This window comes from Enhydra lutris, unplaced genomic scaffold, assembly GCF_002288905.1.
Source record: "Enhydra lutris kenyoni isolate GAN:26980312 unplaced genomic scaffold, ASM228890v2 scaffoldscaffold3, whole genome shotgun sequence".
NCBI classification, from domain to species: Eukaryota; Metazoa; Chordata; class Mammalia; order Carnivora; family Mustelidae; genus Enhydra; species Enhydra lutris.
In genome coordinates this window covers 69,263,298-69,279,718 of record NW_019154087.1, presented here as the reverse complement: position 1 = coordinate 69,279,718, position 16,421 = coordinate 69,263,298, and the positions used below count along the sequence as shown (strand labels likewise).

The 16,421-nt window shown below is 39.4% G+C and overlaps 1 protein-coding gene across 1 annotated transcript in view; it reads right to left on the bottom strand.

Annotated features, from left to right (window-relative positions):
* Positions 1 to 638: 638 nt before the first annotated feature.
* Positions 639 to 16,421, bottom strand: part of LOC111154722 (anaphase promoting complex subunit 10) — a 285,704-nt gene continuing 269,921 nt past the window's right edge. The window contains exons 5-6 of the mRNA XM_022514602.1: positions 2,989 to 3,136; positions 639 to 878 (exon numbers count right to left, since the gene is read on the bottom strand). Of these exons, the coding sequence (XP_022370310.1) occupies positions 3,008 to 3,136 (129 nt within the window). The 3' untranslated portion in view covers positions 639 to 878; positions 2,989 to 3,007. The remainder of the gene's footprint in view (positions 879 to 2,988; positions 3,137 to 16,421) is intronic.

Here is a 16,421-nt window from a genome sequence, read left to right as displayed (position 1 = left end):
GAGACTTAGGTTCCATCCGGCTCTAACAGGTATTGCTACTAGATATTATTAAACCCAGGATTCATGTAGATTGCAGATCTGAAATTGGCAAATCTTAGAAGTCTGTTAACTACCCCATTTCATTAATTTCATTAACTAAAAAAGACACTCTTACTCATTTTCTTCTAGTCTCTCAGCCTCTTCCCCTACCTTCTGTGGGTCTTTGTTGTTTTCTCTGATGTATTCTTGGAATAAAAGTACTTGGTTCATTTTTTAGTCCTTTCATGCTTCCCACAGCTCTCTCTCTAAATTCCTACCACACTATCTAATCTCTGGCCATCATTTGCTTTGTGTACAAGAAGTACACTGTTACAGGGAGGTTACCATTCCCTCCAGGATCCTTATTGTCTAATTTTGCTGTCAGAATCTGTCAGAAACATTATTCCCTCTTCACGAACTGTATTCTCAAGAAGACTGCTATAGGCACCCTACCTGACAGATAGATACCATATTCTAGTGAGAGGCAGGGCATAAGTGCCTAATAGAGATCATCTAAAAAGTGAACAATTCATGATACAGAAGTGTCAGCCTTAAGAATAAAATAGCCAGTTACTTAACTAGTAAAAATTAGTTTATTTGAGAATAGCAGAGGAAATACAATTTGGGACATGCAAAATATGATGAACAAAGACAAGTCCAAAGAACAAAGGAGTGGGGCTTATGGGAAAGAAGGGAGTAGGGAGGGATTGTTTTGAACAAAAGTCCATTGGAGGACAGAAGAATTCGGGGTTATGGTGGCTTCTCATTGGCTGAGTTGTTGCTAGGCCAGAAGAAAATCTTCCTTCTTTCTGCTGGAGTATGTAAAGTAAGTTTCTTCTTGCTGGGGAATATAAAGTAAGCTGTAATAAATGGTACATGAGTGAGAACTCTCTTCCTTGCTTCCTGACTTGCCTTTGAATTAGGTTTCCTTTATTTTCACATTTGCTCCTTTGGATCTAGGTCTTCCCTCAAATGCATCAGTGCTCAAGTATCTTGTTCTTTATTTATTAAATGTCTTTGTCTGTCTATGTATTTTGGTGCCAGGAAGGACCTTTCCTGAGAGTTATGTCCCACACTACAGAGAAAGCAGGTGGAGATGGAAACCATAGAAGCCACATTTGAACAACAATGAAGGTAGAAGGAGGGGCTCTTAGGTATTTTCCACTCTTAAATTCATATCTTGTCTAGACTGTAAGCACTGGAAATCATCTCAAAACACTGAGATAACATCATTCTATTTTTAGTGTATCACTTCTGCAGAGATTTGACAGGCAACAGGTACAAAGTTTAAAAGTAATTATGCAAAACAGAATTAAAAGTAACATGACAGGGGTGCCTGGATGGCTCAGTGGGTTAAGCCTCTGCCTTTGGCTCAGGTCATGATCTCAGGGTCTGGGGATCGAGCCCCACATCAGGCTCTCTGCTTGGCGGGGAGCCTGCTTCCCTCTCTCTCTACCTGCTGCTCTGCCTGCTTGTGATCTCTGTCTGTCAAATAAATAAATAAAATCTTTAAAAAAAAAAGTAACATGACAAATCAAAGTTATATGATGGCTCTACACCATGACTATAAGACCTGAAAGTAGCCAACTGAACAAACCAAAGAATCATGGAGAGTTGGGTGAAATCTATTGTTATCAGTGCCCTTGTTCCCTGATCCCATATAATTGTGTTTCTACCACTACTGGCATTTATTCAGATATAACAAGTGGTATTAGCTATTGCACAAATGCCTCTTTCTTCAGCAAATAGGTAATCAAGGGCTATAAGATTGTCCAAAACTACCTTAGCCAATGAGTCAAGTGATCATTGTTGAGTATGTTACTGCTTTGGTTGTGAAATTGGCTGGCTCCCTTAACGTTGGGGAGAGGTTTTTAATCATACATGTTCATTGGCACTTACTCTGACCCAAGGGAGGAAGGCTGTCCCAACTGGGGCAAACCCAGAGTTATGTGTGACTCCTGGAAGTTTCTGTTTAAGATGGCCATAGAAGCTTAATGGGGTGGATCAATGGGAGGACCATGGGAGGTTTCTGAGTTGTTACAGATATTAGCAGATATTATTAGGACAGTTAAATGTCCTAATAAACATTGATCTCCAATTCACCAGCTATCTAAACATTCATATGCCCATGAAAATGCTATCTACCACATACCAAAATGAAGCCAGGTAGAGCGCAGATGACCCAGCTAAGGTCTGGTCATTGAAAGATCCATTAGCTGAAATATCCTGATCGACCTTCTAAGCAAGGGGTCAGAGGAATTGGGATGACATTCCGTGAGGTACAATCCACTCCTAAAGAGATCTTTTTAAAAAACCCTTGTAAAAAGGAGTTAGGCCTTTGCACGGGTGCAGGGGGATAGATCATATTTAAATAAGGAAAACAACATGGGGAACCAAATATCCTACAGTTTTCAAAAGTGGAGGTGTTTAGTGAGCTAGACAGTAATGACTAGGGAGAGGTTGAAACAAGGTATGGGAACACCTATAGCTGTAATATCCTAAGGCAACAGTTAACACTCGTAGTCTTGCAGGTATAATTGACGATGGCAAGAGAGTTAAAGAGAGATTGTTATAGGTAAGACCAAGAGGACACTGACATCATGAACAGACTGGAGTCTCTGGTGACAGATCCAGCAGCCAGAAAGTCCTTCCCCCTACCCCGTTTTTTCTCTCTCTCTTTTTTTAAGCAGGCTCCACACCCAGCATGGAGCCCAACATGAGGCTTGAACTCACAACCCTGAGATCAAGACCTGAGTTGAGATCGAGAGTCAGACACCCAATCAACTGAGCCATCCAGGTGCCCCAAGGCTTTCCTCTTTTGTGATAGACTGGGAAATGTGAATAAAAGCATTGTCTTAAAGAAAGAGAAAATAAGGTCAGAAGCAACAGCAAGGAAAAGGTATAGAGGTCTGGAAAGAAAAAAAAAGCTAAATTAAAAAAAAAAAAGGTACACAAGTTTGGTTCAGTCACCTTGGGAAAGCGGTCTGCCTCAGCTGTCATCTGCTTCAATTCCTGGTAAGGTCCCTTTCAGTGAGGTTGGAGGGAGTCTTTCTGCAGGTATCTTTTCCAGTGATGAAATCTTCAGGCTGTAGATTTTGATGTCTGATGTTTTTGTCTCCTGGAAGTGTACTTTGGAAAGACTGCTTTACTGAAGTATGGTTATTTTCAACAGAAACAATTGGTCTTTACGATATTAAAACTATACCTTTTTATCAGTTGTGGATTCAAGTAGGGTCCATTGGGCACCCTGTGGTTATCTCAAAAGAGGAGAGCTTAGGGATCGGAGTTCCAGAAGAAGTAGATCTGAGATTCAGAAGAACCAATGGTGGTGCTTTAAAAGCTAGGGTATTTGAAGGGTTTCTATAGATTTGTGAATGACGTCTTAATCATGCCCTTGGCACGTTAGTACTGAAGGCTGAAGGTGGTGAGCACAGTGAAAATGCTGTACAACTGGCCAAACAACACAAACTTGCTGAAGTACCTGGCCGGTAGAGTGGGTTCCCCAGTCACTGTGAAGTTCAAAAGCTGGGGGTGGTTCTCCACATGGGAATGAACCTTTCTAATAGAATTTTAGCCATGGAAAAGGCAGCTGCCCATCTGCAAGAACAGGTTCTTATCAGACTGATGCAAATAGTTATATTACCATGAAAGTAAGAGTAGTCATTGAGTTTCTGAATTCTTGAGGTATCCGATAGCTATGAATTGTGTAGGACTGATGATTCACAGACCTGTACCCCTGAAGCAAATAATATATTATATGTTAAAATTTTTTAAAAAGTGCCAATGGTGGGAAAAAGTCATTGTTTCATATAGGCGCACAAAGATATATTTTACCAAACTGCCATAAATCACAGAGAGTTTGAGAAAAGTTTCCTTAAATTCAATTCAGTGGTCTGAAGTTATCAGAGAACTGTATTCTAAAGAACTTGTCAGGGTCCTTTCTAAGAATTTCTCTGAAAATGAAACACATTTTTTGTTGTTGTTGTTTTTTAAGATTTATTTTATTTTAGAGAGAGAGAGAAAAAGAGAGTGTGAGGGGAGGGGAAGAGGGAGAGAATCCTCAAGCAGACTCCCCACTTAACTCAGAGTGGACCTGGGGCTCGATCCCACAACGCATAAGATCATGACCTGAGCGGAAACCAAGAGTCAGACTCTCAACGAACTGAGCCACTCAAGCACACCAAAATGAAATACATTTGTGAAGCATCGATAAAATAGTAACAGCCTATAAATGGTGAAAGACATTCTTTTCTTATTTTTGTAACACACATTTTAAAGTTATGACTGATAACATTATTTTAGGACATGCTGAGAATTTTAGAAATTGTATATAATTTCGGGGACACTTACATTAACAGACGCCTATAAAAACATAAGGTAAAGAAAGTTCAGCGTTACTTCTTATTTGACAATTTTCCCATATAATTAAACATATCAAATAAGCCTAATTAGTTTAACATCTCCCTTTTTATAAGGAAAGAGGATGAATCCTTTGAGATTCCAGGGGTCCTCTGAAAAAAACCTAAGTTAGTTCACAGTCTAAAAGACTTGGGATTTGGTTTGGGGAAGTTTAGGAAAACTATCAAAATGTGTTGCACAACTGTGCAAAGTAGGATCACAGAAAATTATAAAATAATATTTTATTATTCATTTAACCCAAGTGCACAAAAGATTTCAAAGACAAATGTAGAAGGTGACGTGACTGCAAAAAGACTTAGTTCTTTTTAATTTAAGTGTAATTAAGATACAGTGCTATAGTAGTTTCAGGTGTACAATATAGTGATTCAGCAACTCTGTGCGTTACTCAGGCTCATCACAAGAAGTGTGTTCTTCATCCCCTTCACCTCTTCACCCATCTCTCTACTCCCACCATCTACTCTCTGGCAAACACCAGTTCATTTTCTGTATTTAAGAATCTGGTGGGGGATTGTTTGTTTGCTCTTTTAATAGAGAAAATATAGCTTTTCCAAGTAATCAATGACCTGATAAAGACAAAACATAGAATCTCTGTTTGCTAGATAAATTATATTAATGGTAAATAAACTTTGCTTACACTTTCTTATTAAGAGCAGACAAATGAAAAAAAAAAAAAAAAAAGAGCAGACAAATGATTCAGAAAATGTCCTTTTAACAGAGAAAAAAATATAATTTTGCATGAGTGTATTTTGACATTAAAACTAATTTTTAAATAAATTCATTTTAATCTTAGCCAGCTTGACACGTTAAAATTCCTTTTCAAAGATTTCTTTTCCACAAACTTTCTACAACTTACTATTCTCTTACTGACAATACGCACCCTACTTTCCTTGCCTCCTCCTCTTATACAGTCATTTTTTTCCCTCCTTATTGTTCCTATGAATTGACTTTTACATATATTAATTAGAATTATTAATTTTTAGAATCCTTAATTACTAGTGAAAACTAAGAAGTAAGCAATTGTGGGCCAACAGATTTACAAATATATTTTATGATATCTAGAAGCATATGCCCTTTAGAAAAGTACAATCTTTCAATGTGGCACAAGACATGGTTAACTCACAGTCCTGAATTTATCATTAGTTTCTCTGCAACAGGAAGCCAAAAGTAGATAAACCTCTGTTCAGTGATTAATGTTTTAGTGTTTTATCTTCCTTGGAAAATGATCCAGATATTTAATGAAATTTCCATGTTTAATTTAACTTAGCAAAACCTGACAGTTTTAAGTTACCAAAAAGATTTGTGGAAGCTACTTTTTCAAGTACACATACCATAAAACATAATTATGGCATCTAAAAAGTCTTATCCCATTTTTATCTATCTTAATCCTTTCTTCCCAACAATTATGTTTACATTACTCACAGAAACTTTATGAGACATTAGGCAAAGTTAGTCATCATCTCAAGTGGATTTTCTTGCTAACAAGTTTTGTAACAGAGAGACATGAATTTATTTGACTAATAAACCCAGGTGGAATCAGTTATTTATCGGCATTGTATTTAATGCTGATAACTCTGAAGACATGCCTATTTATATTAAACCAACAACTTAAAGGAACTTTTATTTATCAAAGATTATCTCTGATCATGTGAACTTGAAAAATATTTGGAGTTGTTTATTTAATTTACATAAGCACTTATATTTCTTTAAGCCAATCAAAGAGAACTCTTCACAAATTAATATCGCCAATATGATCCACAGGTAGAAAAATATCACATACCTATAACATACATAACATACAAATAAGCACAGAGATCTTGTATCTTTTGTTTAAAAAATTTTAGCCAGATAGAGAAATAGAAGATGGCGGAGAAGTAGCACGCTGCGATGACATCAGGTAGCAGGAGATCAGCTAGATAGCTTATCTAACCATTGCAAACACCTACAAATCCAACGGGAAATTGAAGAGAAGAAGGGCAACAATTCTAGAAACAGAAAATCGATCACTTTCTGAAAGATAGGACCTGCAGAGAAGTGAACCCAAAGTGATGGGAAGATAGACCGCGGGGGGAGGGGCCGGCTCCTGGCAAGCGGCAGAGCAACGGAGCATAAAATCAGGACTTTTAAAAGTCTGCTCCACTGTGCGACATCACTCCAGAGGCTAAACGGGGGGGAAGCCAATGCGGGGTCAGTGTAACCCCAGGTCCCACGGGGTCACAGAAGGACCGGGGGTGTCTGAGTGTCGCAGAGCTCGCAGGTATTAGAGCAGGGAAGCCGGCTACAGCAACGGAGCTGGGGAGTGAGCTCTCAACTCGGGCTTACCTTGAACTGGTCGCAAGCTGGGTGAGCTCGGAGCGCGGCCAGAGGCCACGGAGACAGAAGCGACTGGGCGCTTTTCTCCAAGTGAGAGCGATTGAGCGCTTTCCTCCAAGCACAACCAGAGGCCAGGGAGACGGGGCGGTTGGGCGCTTTTCTCTGAGGGCCCACTAAGGAGCAGGACTCCGAGCTCTCGGCTCCTCCAGGCTGGGACTGGGAGGCCGCCATTTTCATTCCCATCCTCCAGAACTCTACGGAAAGCACTCAGGGAACAAAAGCTCCCAAAAGCAAACTCGAGGGGATTACTTAGCCCGGCCCCTGGTAAAGGCGGTGCAATTCCGCCTGGGGCAAAGTGAGAATCACTACAACAGGCCCCTCCCCCAGAAGATCAATAAGAAACCCAGCCAAGACCAACTTCACTCATCAAGGAGAATAGCGGAATTCCAGAGGAGGAGAAAGCAAATCTTTTTTTTTTTTTTTTTTTTTTTTAAAGATTTTATTTATTCATTTGACAGAGAGAGATCACAAGTAGGCAGAGAGGCAGGGAGAGAGGAAGAAGCAGGCTCCCCACCGAGCAGAGAGCCCGATACGGGGCTCGATCCCAGGACCCTGAGATCATGACCTGAGCCAAAGGCAGCGGCTCAACCCGCTGAGCCACCCAGGCGCCCCGGAGAAAGCAAATCTTATCTGGACAGAATGACAAGGCAGAAAAACTCACCGCAAAAAAAAAGAACAAGAGGCAGTACCAAAGGCTGGGGACCTAATCAATACAGACATTGGTAATATGTCAGATCTAGAGTTCAGAATGACAATTCTCAAGGTTCTAGCCGGGCTCGAAAAAGGCATAGAAGATATTAGAGAAACCCTCTCCGGAGAGATAAAAACCCTTTCTGGAGAAATAAAAGAACTAAAAACTAACCAAGTTGAAATCAAAAAAGCTATTAATGAGGTGTAATAAAAAATGGGAGCTCTTACTGCTAGGATAAATGAGGCAGAAGAAAGAATTAGTGACATAGAAGACCAAATGACAGAGAATAAAGAAGCTGAGCAAAAGAGAGACAAATAAATACTGGACCACGAGGAGAGAATTCGAGAGATAAGAGACACCATAAGATGACACAACATTAGAATAATTGGGATTCCAGAAGAAGAAGAAAGAGAGAGGGGAGCAGAAGATATATTGGAGAGAATTATTGGAGAGAATTTCCCTAATATGGCAAAGGGAACAAACATCAAAATCCAGGAGATGCTAAAAACACCCCTCAAAATCAATAAAAATAGGTCCACACCTCGTCACCTGATAGTAAAATTTACAAGTCTTAGCGACAAAGAGAAAATCCTGAAAGCAGCCTGGGAAAAGAAGTCTGTAACATACAAGGGTAAAAACATTAGATTGGCAGCAGACCTATCCACAGAGACCTGGCAGGCCAGAAAGAGCTGGCATGATATATTCAGAGCACTAAATGAGAAAAACATGCAGCCAAGAATACTATATCCAGCTAGGCTATCACTGAAAATAGAAGGAGAGATTAAAAGCTTCCAGGGCAAACAAAAACTGAAAGAATTTGCAAACACCAAACCAGCTCTACAGGAAATAATGAAAGGGGTCCTCTAAGCAAAGAGAGAGCCTAAAAGTAGTAGATCAGAAAGAAACAGAGACAATATACAGTAACAGTCACCTTACAAGCAATACAATGGCACTAAATTCATATCTCTCAATAGTTACCCTGAATGTTAATGGGCTAAATGCCCCAATCAAAAGACACAGGGTAACAGAATGGATAAAAAAACAAAACCCATCAATATGCTGCCTACAAGAAACTCATTTTAGACCCGAAGACACCTCCAGATTTAAAGTGAGGGGGTGGAAAAGAATTTACCATGCTAATGGACATCAGAAGAAAGCAGGGGTGGCAATCCTTACATCAGATCAATTAGATTTTAAGCCAAAGACTATAATAAGAGATGAGGAAGGACACTATATCATACTCAAAGGGTCTGTCCAACAAGAAGGTCTAACAATTTTAAGTATCTATGCCCCTAACGTGGGAGCAGCCAACTATATAAACCAATTAATTACAAAATCAAAGAAACACATAGACAATAGTACAATAATAGTAGGAGACTTTAACATTCCTCTCACTGAAATGGACAGATCATCCAAGCAAAAGATCAGCAAGGAAATAAAGGCCTTAAATGACACACTGGACCAGATGGACATCACAGATATATTCAGAACATTTCATCCCAAAGCAACAGAATACACATTCTTCTCTAGTGCACATGGAACATTCTCCAGAATAGATCACATCCTGGGTCCTAGTCAGGTCTCAAACCGGTACCAAAAGATTGGGATCATTCCCTGCATATTTTCAGACCACAATGCTCTGAAGCTAGAACTCAATCACAAGAGGAAAGTTGGAAGAACCCAAATACATGGAGACTAAACAGCATCCTTCTAAAGAATGAATGGGTCAACCAGGAAATTAAAGAAGAATTGAAAAATTCATGTAAACAAATGATAATGAAAACATAACGGTTCAAAATCTGTGGGACACAGCAAAGGCAGTCCTGAGAGGAAAATATATAGCAATACAAGCCTTTCTCAAGAAAAAAGAAAGGTCTCAAACCTAACCCTACACCTAAAGGAGCTGGAGAAAGAACAACAAAGAAAGCCTAAACTGAGCAGGAGAAGAGAAATCATAAAGATCAGAGCAGAAATCAATGAAATAGAAACCAAAAAAACAATAGAACAAATCAACAAATCAAGGAGGTGATTCTTTGAAATAATTAATAAAATTGACAAACCCCTGGCCAGACTTATCAAAAAGAAAAGAGAAAGGACCCAAATAAATAAAATCATGAATGAAAGAGGAGAGATCACAACCAACACCAAAGAAATACAAACAATTATAAGAACATACTATGAGCAACTCTACGCCAACAAATTCGACAATCTGGAAGAAATGGATACATTTCTAGAGACATATAAACTACCACAACTGAACCAGGAAGAAATAAAAAACCTGAACAGACCCATAACCAGTAAGGAGATTGAAACAGTCATCAAAAATCTCCAAACAAACAAAAGTCCAGAGCCAGACGGCTTCCTACGGGAATTCTACCAAACATTTAAAGAAGAATTAATTCCTATTCTCCTGAAACTGTTCCAAAAAATAGAAATGGAAGGAAAACTTCCAAACTCATTTTATGAGGCCAGCATCACCTTGATCCCAAAACCAGACAAGGATCCCATCAAAAAAGAGAATTACAAACCAATATCCTTGATGAACACAGATGTGAAAATTCTCACCAAAATACTGGCCAATAGGATCCAACAGTACATTAAAAGGATTATTCACCACGACCAAGTGGGATTTATTCCAGGGCTGCAAGTTTGGTTCAACATCCGCAAATCAATCAATGTGATACAATACATTATAAAAGAAACAATAAGCACCATATGATACTCTCAATAGATGCTGAAAAAGCATTTGACAAAGTGCAGCATCCCTTCCTGATTAAAACTCTTCAAAGTGTAGGGACAGAGGGCACATACCTCAATATTATCAAAGCCATCTATGAAAAACTCGCTGCAAATATCATTCTCAATGGAGAAAAACTGAAAGCTTTTCCGCTAAGGTCAGGAACACAGCAAGGATATCCGTTATCACCACTGCTGTTCAACATAGTACTAGAAGTCCTAGCCTCAGCAATCAGACAACAAAAAGAAATTAAAGGCATCCAAATTGGCAAAGAAGAAGTCAAACTATCACTCTTTGCAGATGATACTATATGTGGAAAACCCAAAAGGCTCCACTCTGAAACTGCTAGAACTTGTACAGGAATTCAGTAAAGTGTCAGGATATAAGTCAATGCACAGAAATCAGTTACATTTCTTTACACTAACAACAAGCCAGAGGAAAGAGAAATTAAGGAGTCAGTACCATTTACAATTGCACCCAAAACCGTAAGATACCTAGGAATAAACCTAACCAAAGAGGCAAAGAATCTATACTCAGAAAACTACAAAGTACTCATGAAAGAAATTGAGGAAGACACAAAGAAATGGAAAAATGTTCCATGCTCCTGGATTGGAAGAAAAAATATTGTGAAAATGTCTATTCTACCTAAAGCAATCTACACATTTAATGCAATCCCTATCAAAATCCCATCCATTTTTTCCAAAGAAATAGAACAAACAATCCTAAAATTTATATGGAACCAGAAAAGACCTCAAATAGCCAAAGGAATATTGAAAAAGAAAGCCAAAGTTGGTGGCATCACAATTCCAGACTTCAAGCTCTATTACAAAGCTGTCATCATCAAGACAGTATGGTATTAGCACAAAAACAGACACATAGATCAATGGATAGAATAGATCATAGATCATAGATCAGTGGAACAGAATAGAGAGCCCAGAAATAGACCCTCAACTCTATGGTTTGACAAATCAGGAAGGAATGTCAAATGGAAAAAAGACAGCCTCTTCAGCAAATGGTGCTGAGAAAATTGGACAGCCACATGCAGAAAAATGAAATCGGACTATTTCCTTACACCACACACGAAAATAGACTCAAAATGGATAAAGGACCTCAATGTGAGAAAGGAATCCATCAAAATCCTTGAGGAGAACACAGGCAGCAACCTCTTTGACCTCAACCGCAGCAACTTCTACCTAGGAACATCACCAGAGACAACAGAAGCAAGGGCAAAAATGAACTATTGGGATTTCATCAAGATCAAAAGCTTTTGCACAGCAAAGGAAACAGTTAACAAAACCAAAAGACAACTGACAGAATGAGAGAAGATATTTGCAAACGACATATCAGATAAAGGGCTAGTATCCAAAATCTATAAAGAGCTTAGCAAACTCAACACCCAAAGAACAAATAATCCAATCAAGAAATGGGCAGAGGACATGAACAGACATTTCTGCAAAGAAGACTTCCAGATGGCCAACAGACACATGAAAAAATGCTCCACATCACTCAGCATCAGGGAAATACAAATCAAAACCACAATGAGATACCACCTCACACCAGTCAGAATGGCTAAAATTAACAAGCCAAGAAATGACAGATGCTGGCGAGGATGCAGAGAGAGGGGAACCCTCCTACACTGTTGGTGGGAATGCAAGCTGGTGCAACCGCTCTGGAAAACAGTGTGGAGGTTCCTCAAAAAACTGAAAATAGAGCTACCCTATGACCCAGCGATTGCACTACTGGGTATATATCCTAAAGATACAAACGTGGTGCTCCAAAGGGGCACGTGCACCCAAATATTTATAGCAGCAATGTCTACAATAGCCAAACTATGGAAAGAACCTAGATGTCCATCAACAGATGAATGGATAAAGAAGAAGTGGTATATATACACAATGGAATACTATGCAGCCATCAAAAGAAATGAAATCTTGCCATTTGCTACAACGTGAATGGAACTAGAGGGTATTATGCTTAGCAAAATAAGTCAATCGGAGAAAGACAACTGTCATATGATCTCCCTGATATGAGGAAGTGGAGATGTAATGTGGGGGGGTTGGGGGGTAGGAAAAGAAAAAATGAAAGAAGATGGGATTGGGTGGGAGACAAACCATAAAAGACTCAATCTCAAAAAACAGACTGAGGGTTACTGGGGGGGGGGAGGGACGGGCGAGGGTGGTGGGGATATGGACATTGGGGAGGGTATGTGCTGTGATGAGAGCTGTGAAATGTGTAAACCTGGCGATTCACAGACCTGTACCCCTGGGGATAAAAATACATTATATGTTTATTTTTAAAAATTAATTAATTAATTAAAAAAAATTTCAGCCATGTCTCAGGTATATTGGATTTGGGCTCACCTTATGGCCTCATTTTCGCTTGATACTGCTATAAAGACCTTACCTCCAAACAAAGTCACATTCTGAGGTACTGAGGTACTGAGGTATGAGGGTTAGAACGCCAACATATGAATTTTGTGAGGGAAACACAATACAACCCATAACACCATGTTCCAGAAATGGCATCACACTTCCCGAGGTCTCATTTTTCATTGTCTTAAAGGGGTGCTTCTCAAAGTTTAGTGTGCCTTCGGTCACTTAGGGACTTTGCTGAAGTGCAGATTCTGATTCAGTAGGTCCAGGGTGGGGCCTGAGATTCTAGATCTCTACTAAATTCCCAGGTCATGTTAGTGCTACTGGTACATGGGCCACACTCTGAAGGGCAAGATCGAAAGCCCCGTTATAGGCTGTTTTAACTACAAAGAATAGTATTACTGTCCCCAGTGGAAACATGGCTCTGCCTCCAAAAGGGAAAGAAGTGAATGTCCTGTATCTTAATTCCAGGCTTGTGCTTCATTGAGGAGAATGTACACAAGAGCACAGAGTAAATATTTGCGCATGGCAGTCAGTCATCCTCATGATGCAAAGCTGGGGCTGCCCGCTGTTCTTTCCACAGCTGTTGTGTTCATTTTCAGCAATAGCATCATAATCACACAAACAAGTACAATATTTTCACGTACGCTGGAATTCATCCATCTGTTCAAAATCAACTTAAACTGGGCTGATAAGGCTGGGTGTCCGATAAATAAAATATATGTTAGTTTTAAGCTGTGGAAATTGTGCCAAGAGAGCATGTTGTAATAACAGAAAACTGTGAAAGACTCCTATAAAGAGAAAACACTTTAAAAAGGAAAATATCACTGTCTATAAATATATTTAAATGAAGATATAGACTTGAAAAAAATAGAAAATCATTTCTATGTTGTACTGAGTTTTCAGAAATAGAGTTTTATACCTTTATCTTAACACCAAGATACAATCATGTTACTTAGAGTTCTAAACATATCTAAAATGATGTCAAAATACCTCAGAAGCAACTTTTAATGCTGTTCACTAAAGGACAATACTCACTATCTGATTCAAATATCCATGTACTTTTTAGAGCAGGGCTGCCCACTAGAGCTTTCTGTGATGATAGGAAGGTATTAAATCTGCACTGTCTGATACAGTAGCCACTAGCCAGTCACATGGGGCTATCCAGCATTTGAAATGTGTCTGGTGTGCCTGAGGAACTGAATGTTTAATTTTATTAAATTTTAATTAAATGTAAATTTAAGTTACCAATATGAAATAGAGTGTCTTTTTTTTTTTAAGATTTTTTTATTTATTTATTTGAAAGACAAGGATCACAAGTAGGCAGAGAGAGAGGAAGAGAAGCAGGCTCCCCGCTGAGCAGAGAGCCCGAAGCGGGGCTCCATCCCAAGACCCTGGGATCATGACCCAAGCCGAAGGCAGAGGCTTTAATCCACTGAGTCACCCAGGCGTCCCTAGAGTGTCTTTTTATATTGGTTACTTCAAAAGCCAGAACTAAAGGCAATTCAGACAGTTCAGTTTAAATGTTTTGTTGACATATTTGTTTGATAATCCCATATATATATATATATATGGTGAATTATATAATTCACACTGAAATGTTTCACATTTCCTGTAACTCTGTTCTGTTTTGATCCTGTAGCTTATTCCAAATAGTATACTATACTATTGCAGTACTAAAGAGCACCGTATACTCTTTGCTCTGAAATTTTTTACATTGGTCATAGTTTTATAGTACAGTGAAAATCCATTATGCATGTGTGGAAGCTATGCCACTGTAATGATGGGCATGCCCATCTCTGAGTATAAATAAGTGAAGAAGTAGCGCCATACACACAGAATGTTGGTGGACAGAAGTCATGGTGGCTGCCTCTTGTCATGTGCCAAACTTCCCAAAGTATAGACAGAGGAACCAGGGGCATGAGAGTGCCACTATGTGCTTTTGTTTTTAGTTGTACAAAATTCTCCTGGAAGAGAAGGATTTGGGAGCAATAACCAACAGCACTTAGTGAGAAAATCAAATCCATCAGTTGTCTATAAGATTCAGTTCTGATGATTTTACCACAGGCAACCTGAAGTAACTGTGAGGCAGGAGCAATGAGGTATAGCCAAGAAGAATGTCAGGGGCCCAAGGAAAAAGTGAAGAAAAGATCTTTTCCTAAATGAAAGTAGACACAAAAGGCATAAGACGGTAGCAATTCAGCTAAACCAAATAGAAATAAGTGGGGGTAAAAGTAATAATATCTAACCCTTACATAGTGCACCTATTCTAAGTACCATAAAGAACTATGAAGCTTCAGGTGCCTGGGTGGCTCAGTGGGTTAAAGCCTCTGTCTTCAGCTCAGGTCGTGATCCCAGGGTCCTGGGATGGAGCCCCACATCGGGCTCTCTGCTCCGTGGGCAGCCTGCTTCCTTCTCTCTCTCTGCCTGCCTCTCTGCCTACTTGGGAATCTCTGTCTGTCAAATAAATAAATAAAATCATAAAAGAAAATTATGAAGCTTCTGAGAATTTCACTCTACTTAGAAGCTAACAGACTAGCCTGCCACAATATCATGAATGCAGGCAGAAGATATGACACTCCTGGTTCAGAGACAAAGGATAGTTTATTACTCAAAACAATAGCCATAACCAGCACCTAGTTTTCCGAGCCCCAAGTTTCATAAAGTATCACAGAAAGGGCCAGGTGGGTACTTGCACATGCAGCGGGTTGAGCTGCAGAAAAGGAACTTTGACCATAGGAGCACCAACTCTTTTATAATGGACACTACGCAAACCTATCTGATCTTTGAGTTAGAGGGAGAAGCTACTCTGTTTTCCAAGGCTGGTTCAAGGCATCCTTGAAAAGACAGTTCAGAACAAAGGCATTCAGGGCTTCTGCCTTACAAAATGTGCAGAAACACAAAAGACCCATGAAGAATTGTCACCCAGTGGGCACTTCACAAATACTAACTCACTTAACCTTCTCAACAACCATACAAAGCAGGTATCCTTATGCCGTTTCACAAATGAGGACATGGAGGGACACAGCATTCCTGTAGCTATTAAATGGTGCAGTGAGAATTTGAACCCAACAATTGGACTCCGGGAGTCGCATTGTCCAACAGGAATAGGACATGAGCCCTGTGTGTTACTTAACACTTTCTAGTAGCCATGATAAAAAAGTAAAATAAGAAACAGGTGAAACTATTTTTAATAACATATTTTATATAACTCCATGTACCCAGAATATGATTTCAACATGTAATCGATACATAAATTATTAAGGAAATATTTTGTATTCTTTTTTATACTTAGTCTTTGAAAACCCATGTGTATTCTACACTTTTGGGTACATTTTAATTCAGATATGAAATTTTTATCAAAACGACCTGACAGTTGAAAAAGATTCACATACCTAAGTTATTCCAAGCACACTTAAACGCTGCCAAACTGAATCAAGTCTCGGTTTTTAATGGCAACCTAGTCAGGATTAAGCACATTAGACATTCATTTCTTCAGTCACAGTAGCCGCATTTCAAGGGCTCATCAGCCAGGCATGGCTATTGAACAATTCAGTGGCTCCCACATTGATCAGAATAACTTCAGAGCCTGTAGATATAACCTCCGTGCTCTCCTGCGTCACAAAGAAAGTGCATTAAAAATGTACAGAATTTTAACTTAATTCTCTGTTCTTCTATTTTAATTATTTAACAAGAGTCGCAGTTGTTTATTTCATTATGCAGGCCCTGCGGGGCTGCCGAGAGAAGCAAAGAGAGGGGAGCCCAGGTGGCGGATCTGAACCCAGGCTCACGGTCAGACAGACTCAGCCTGACC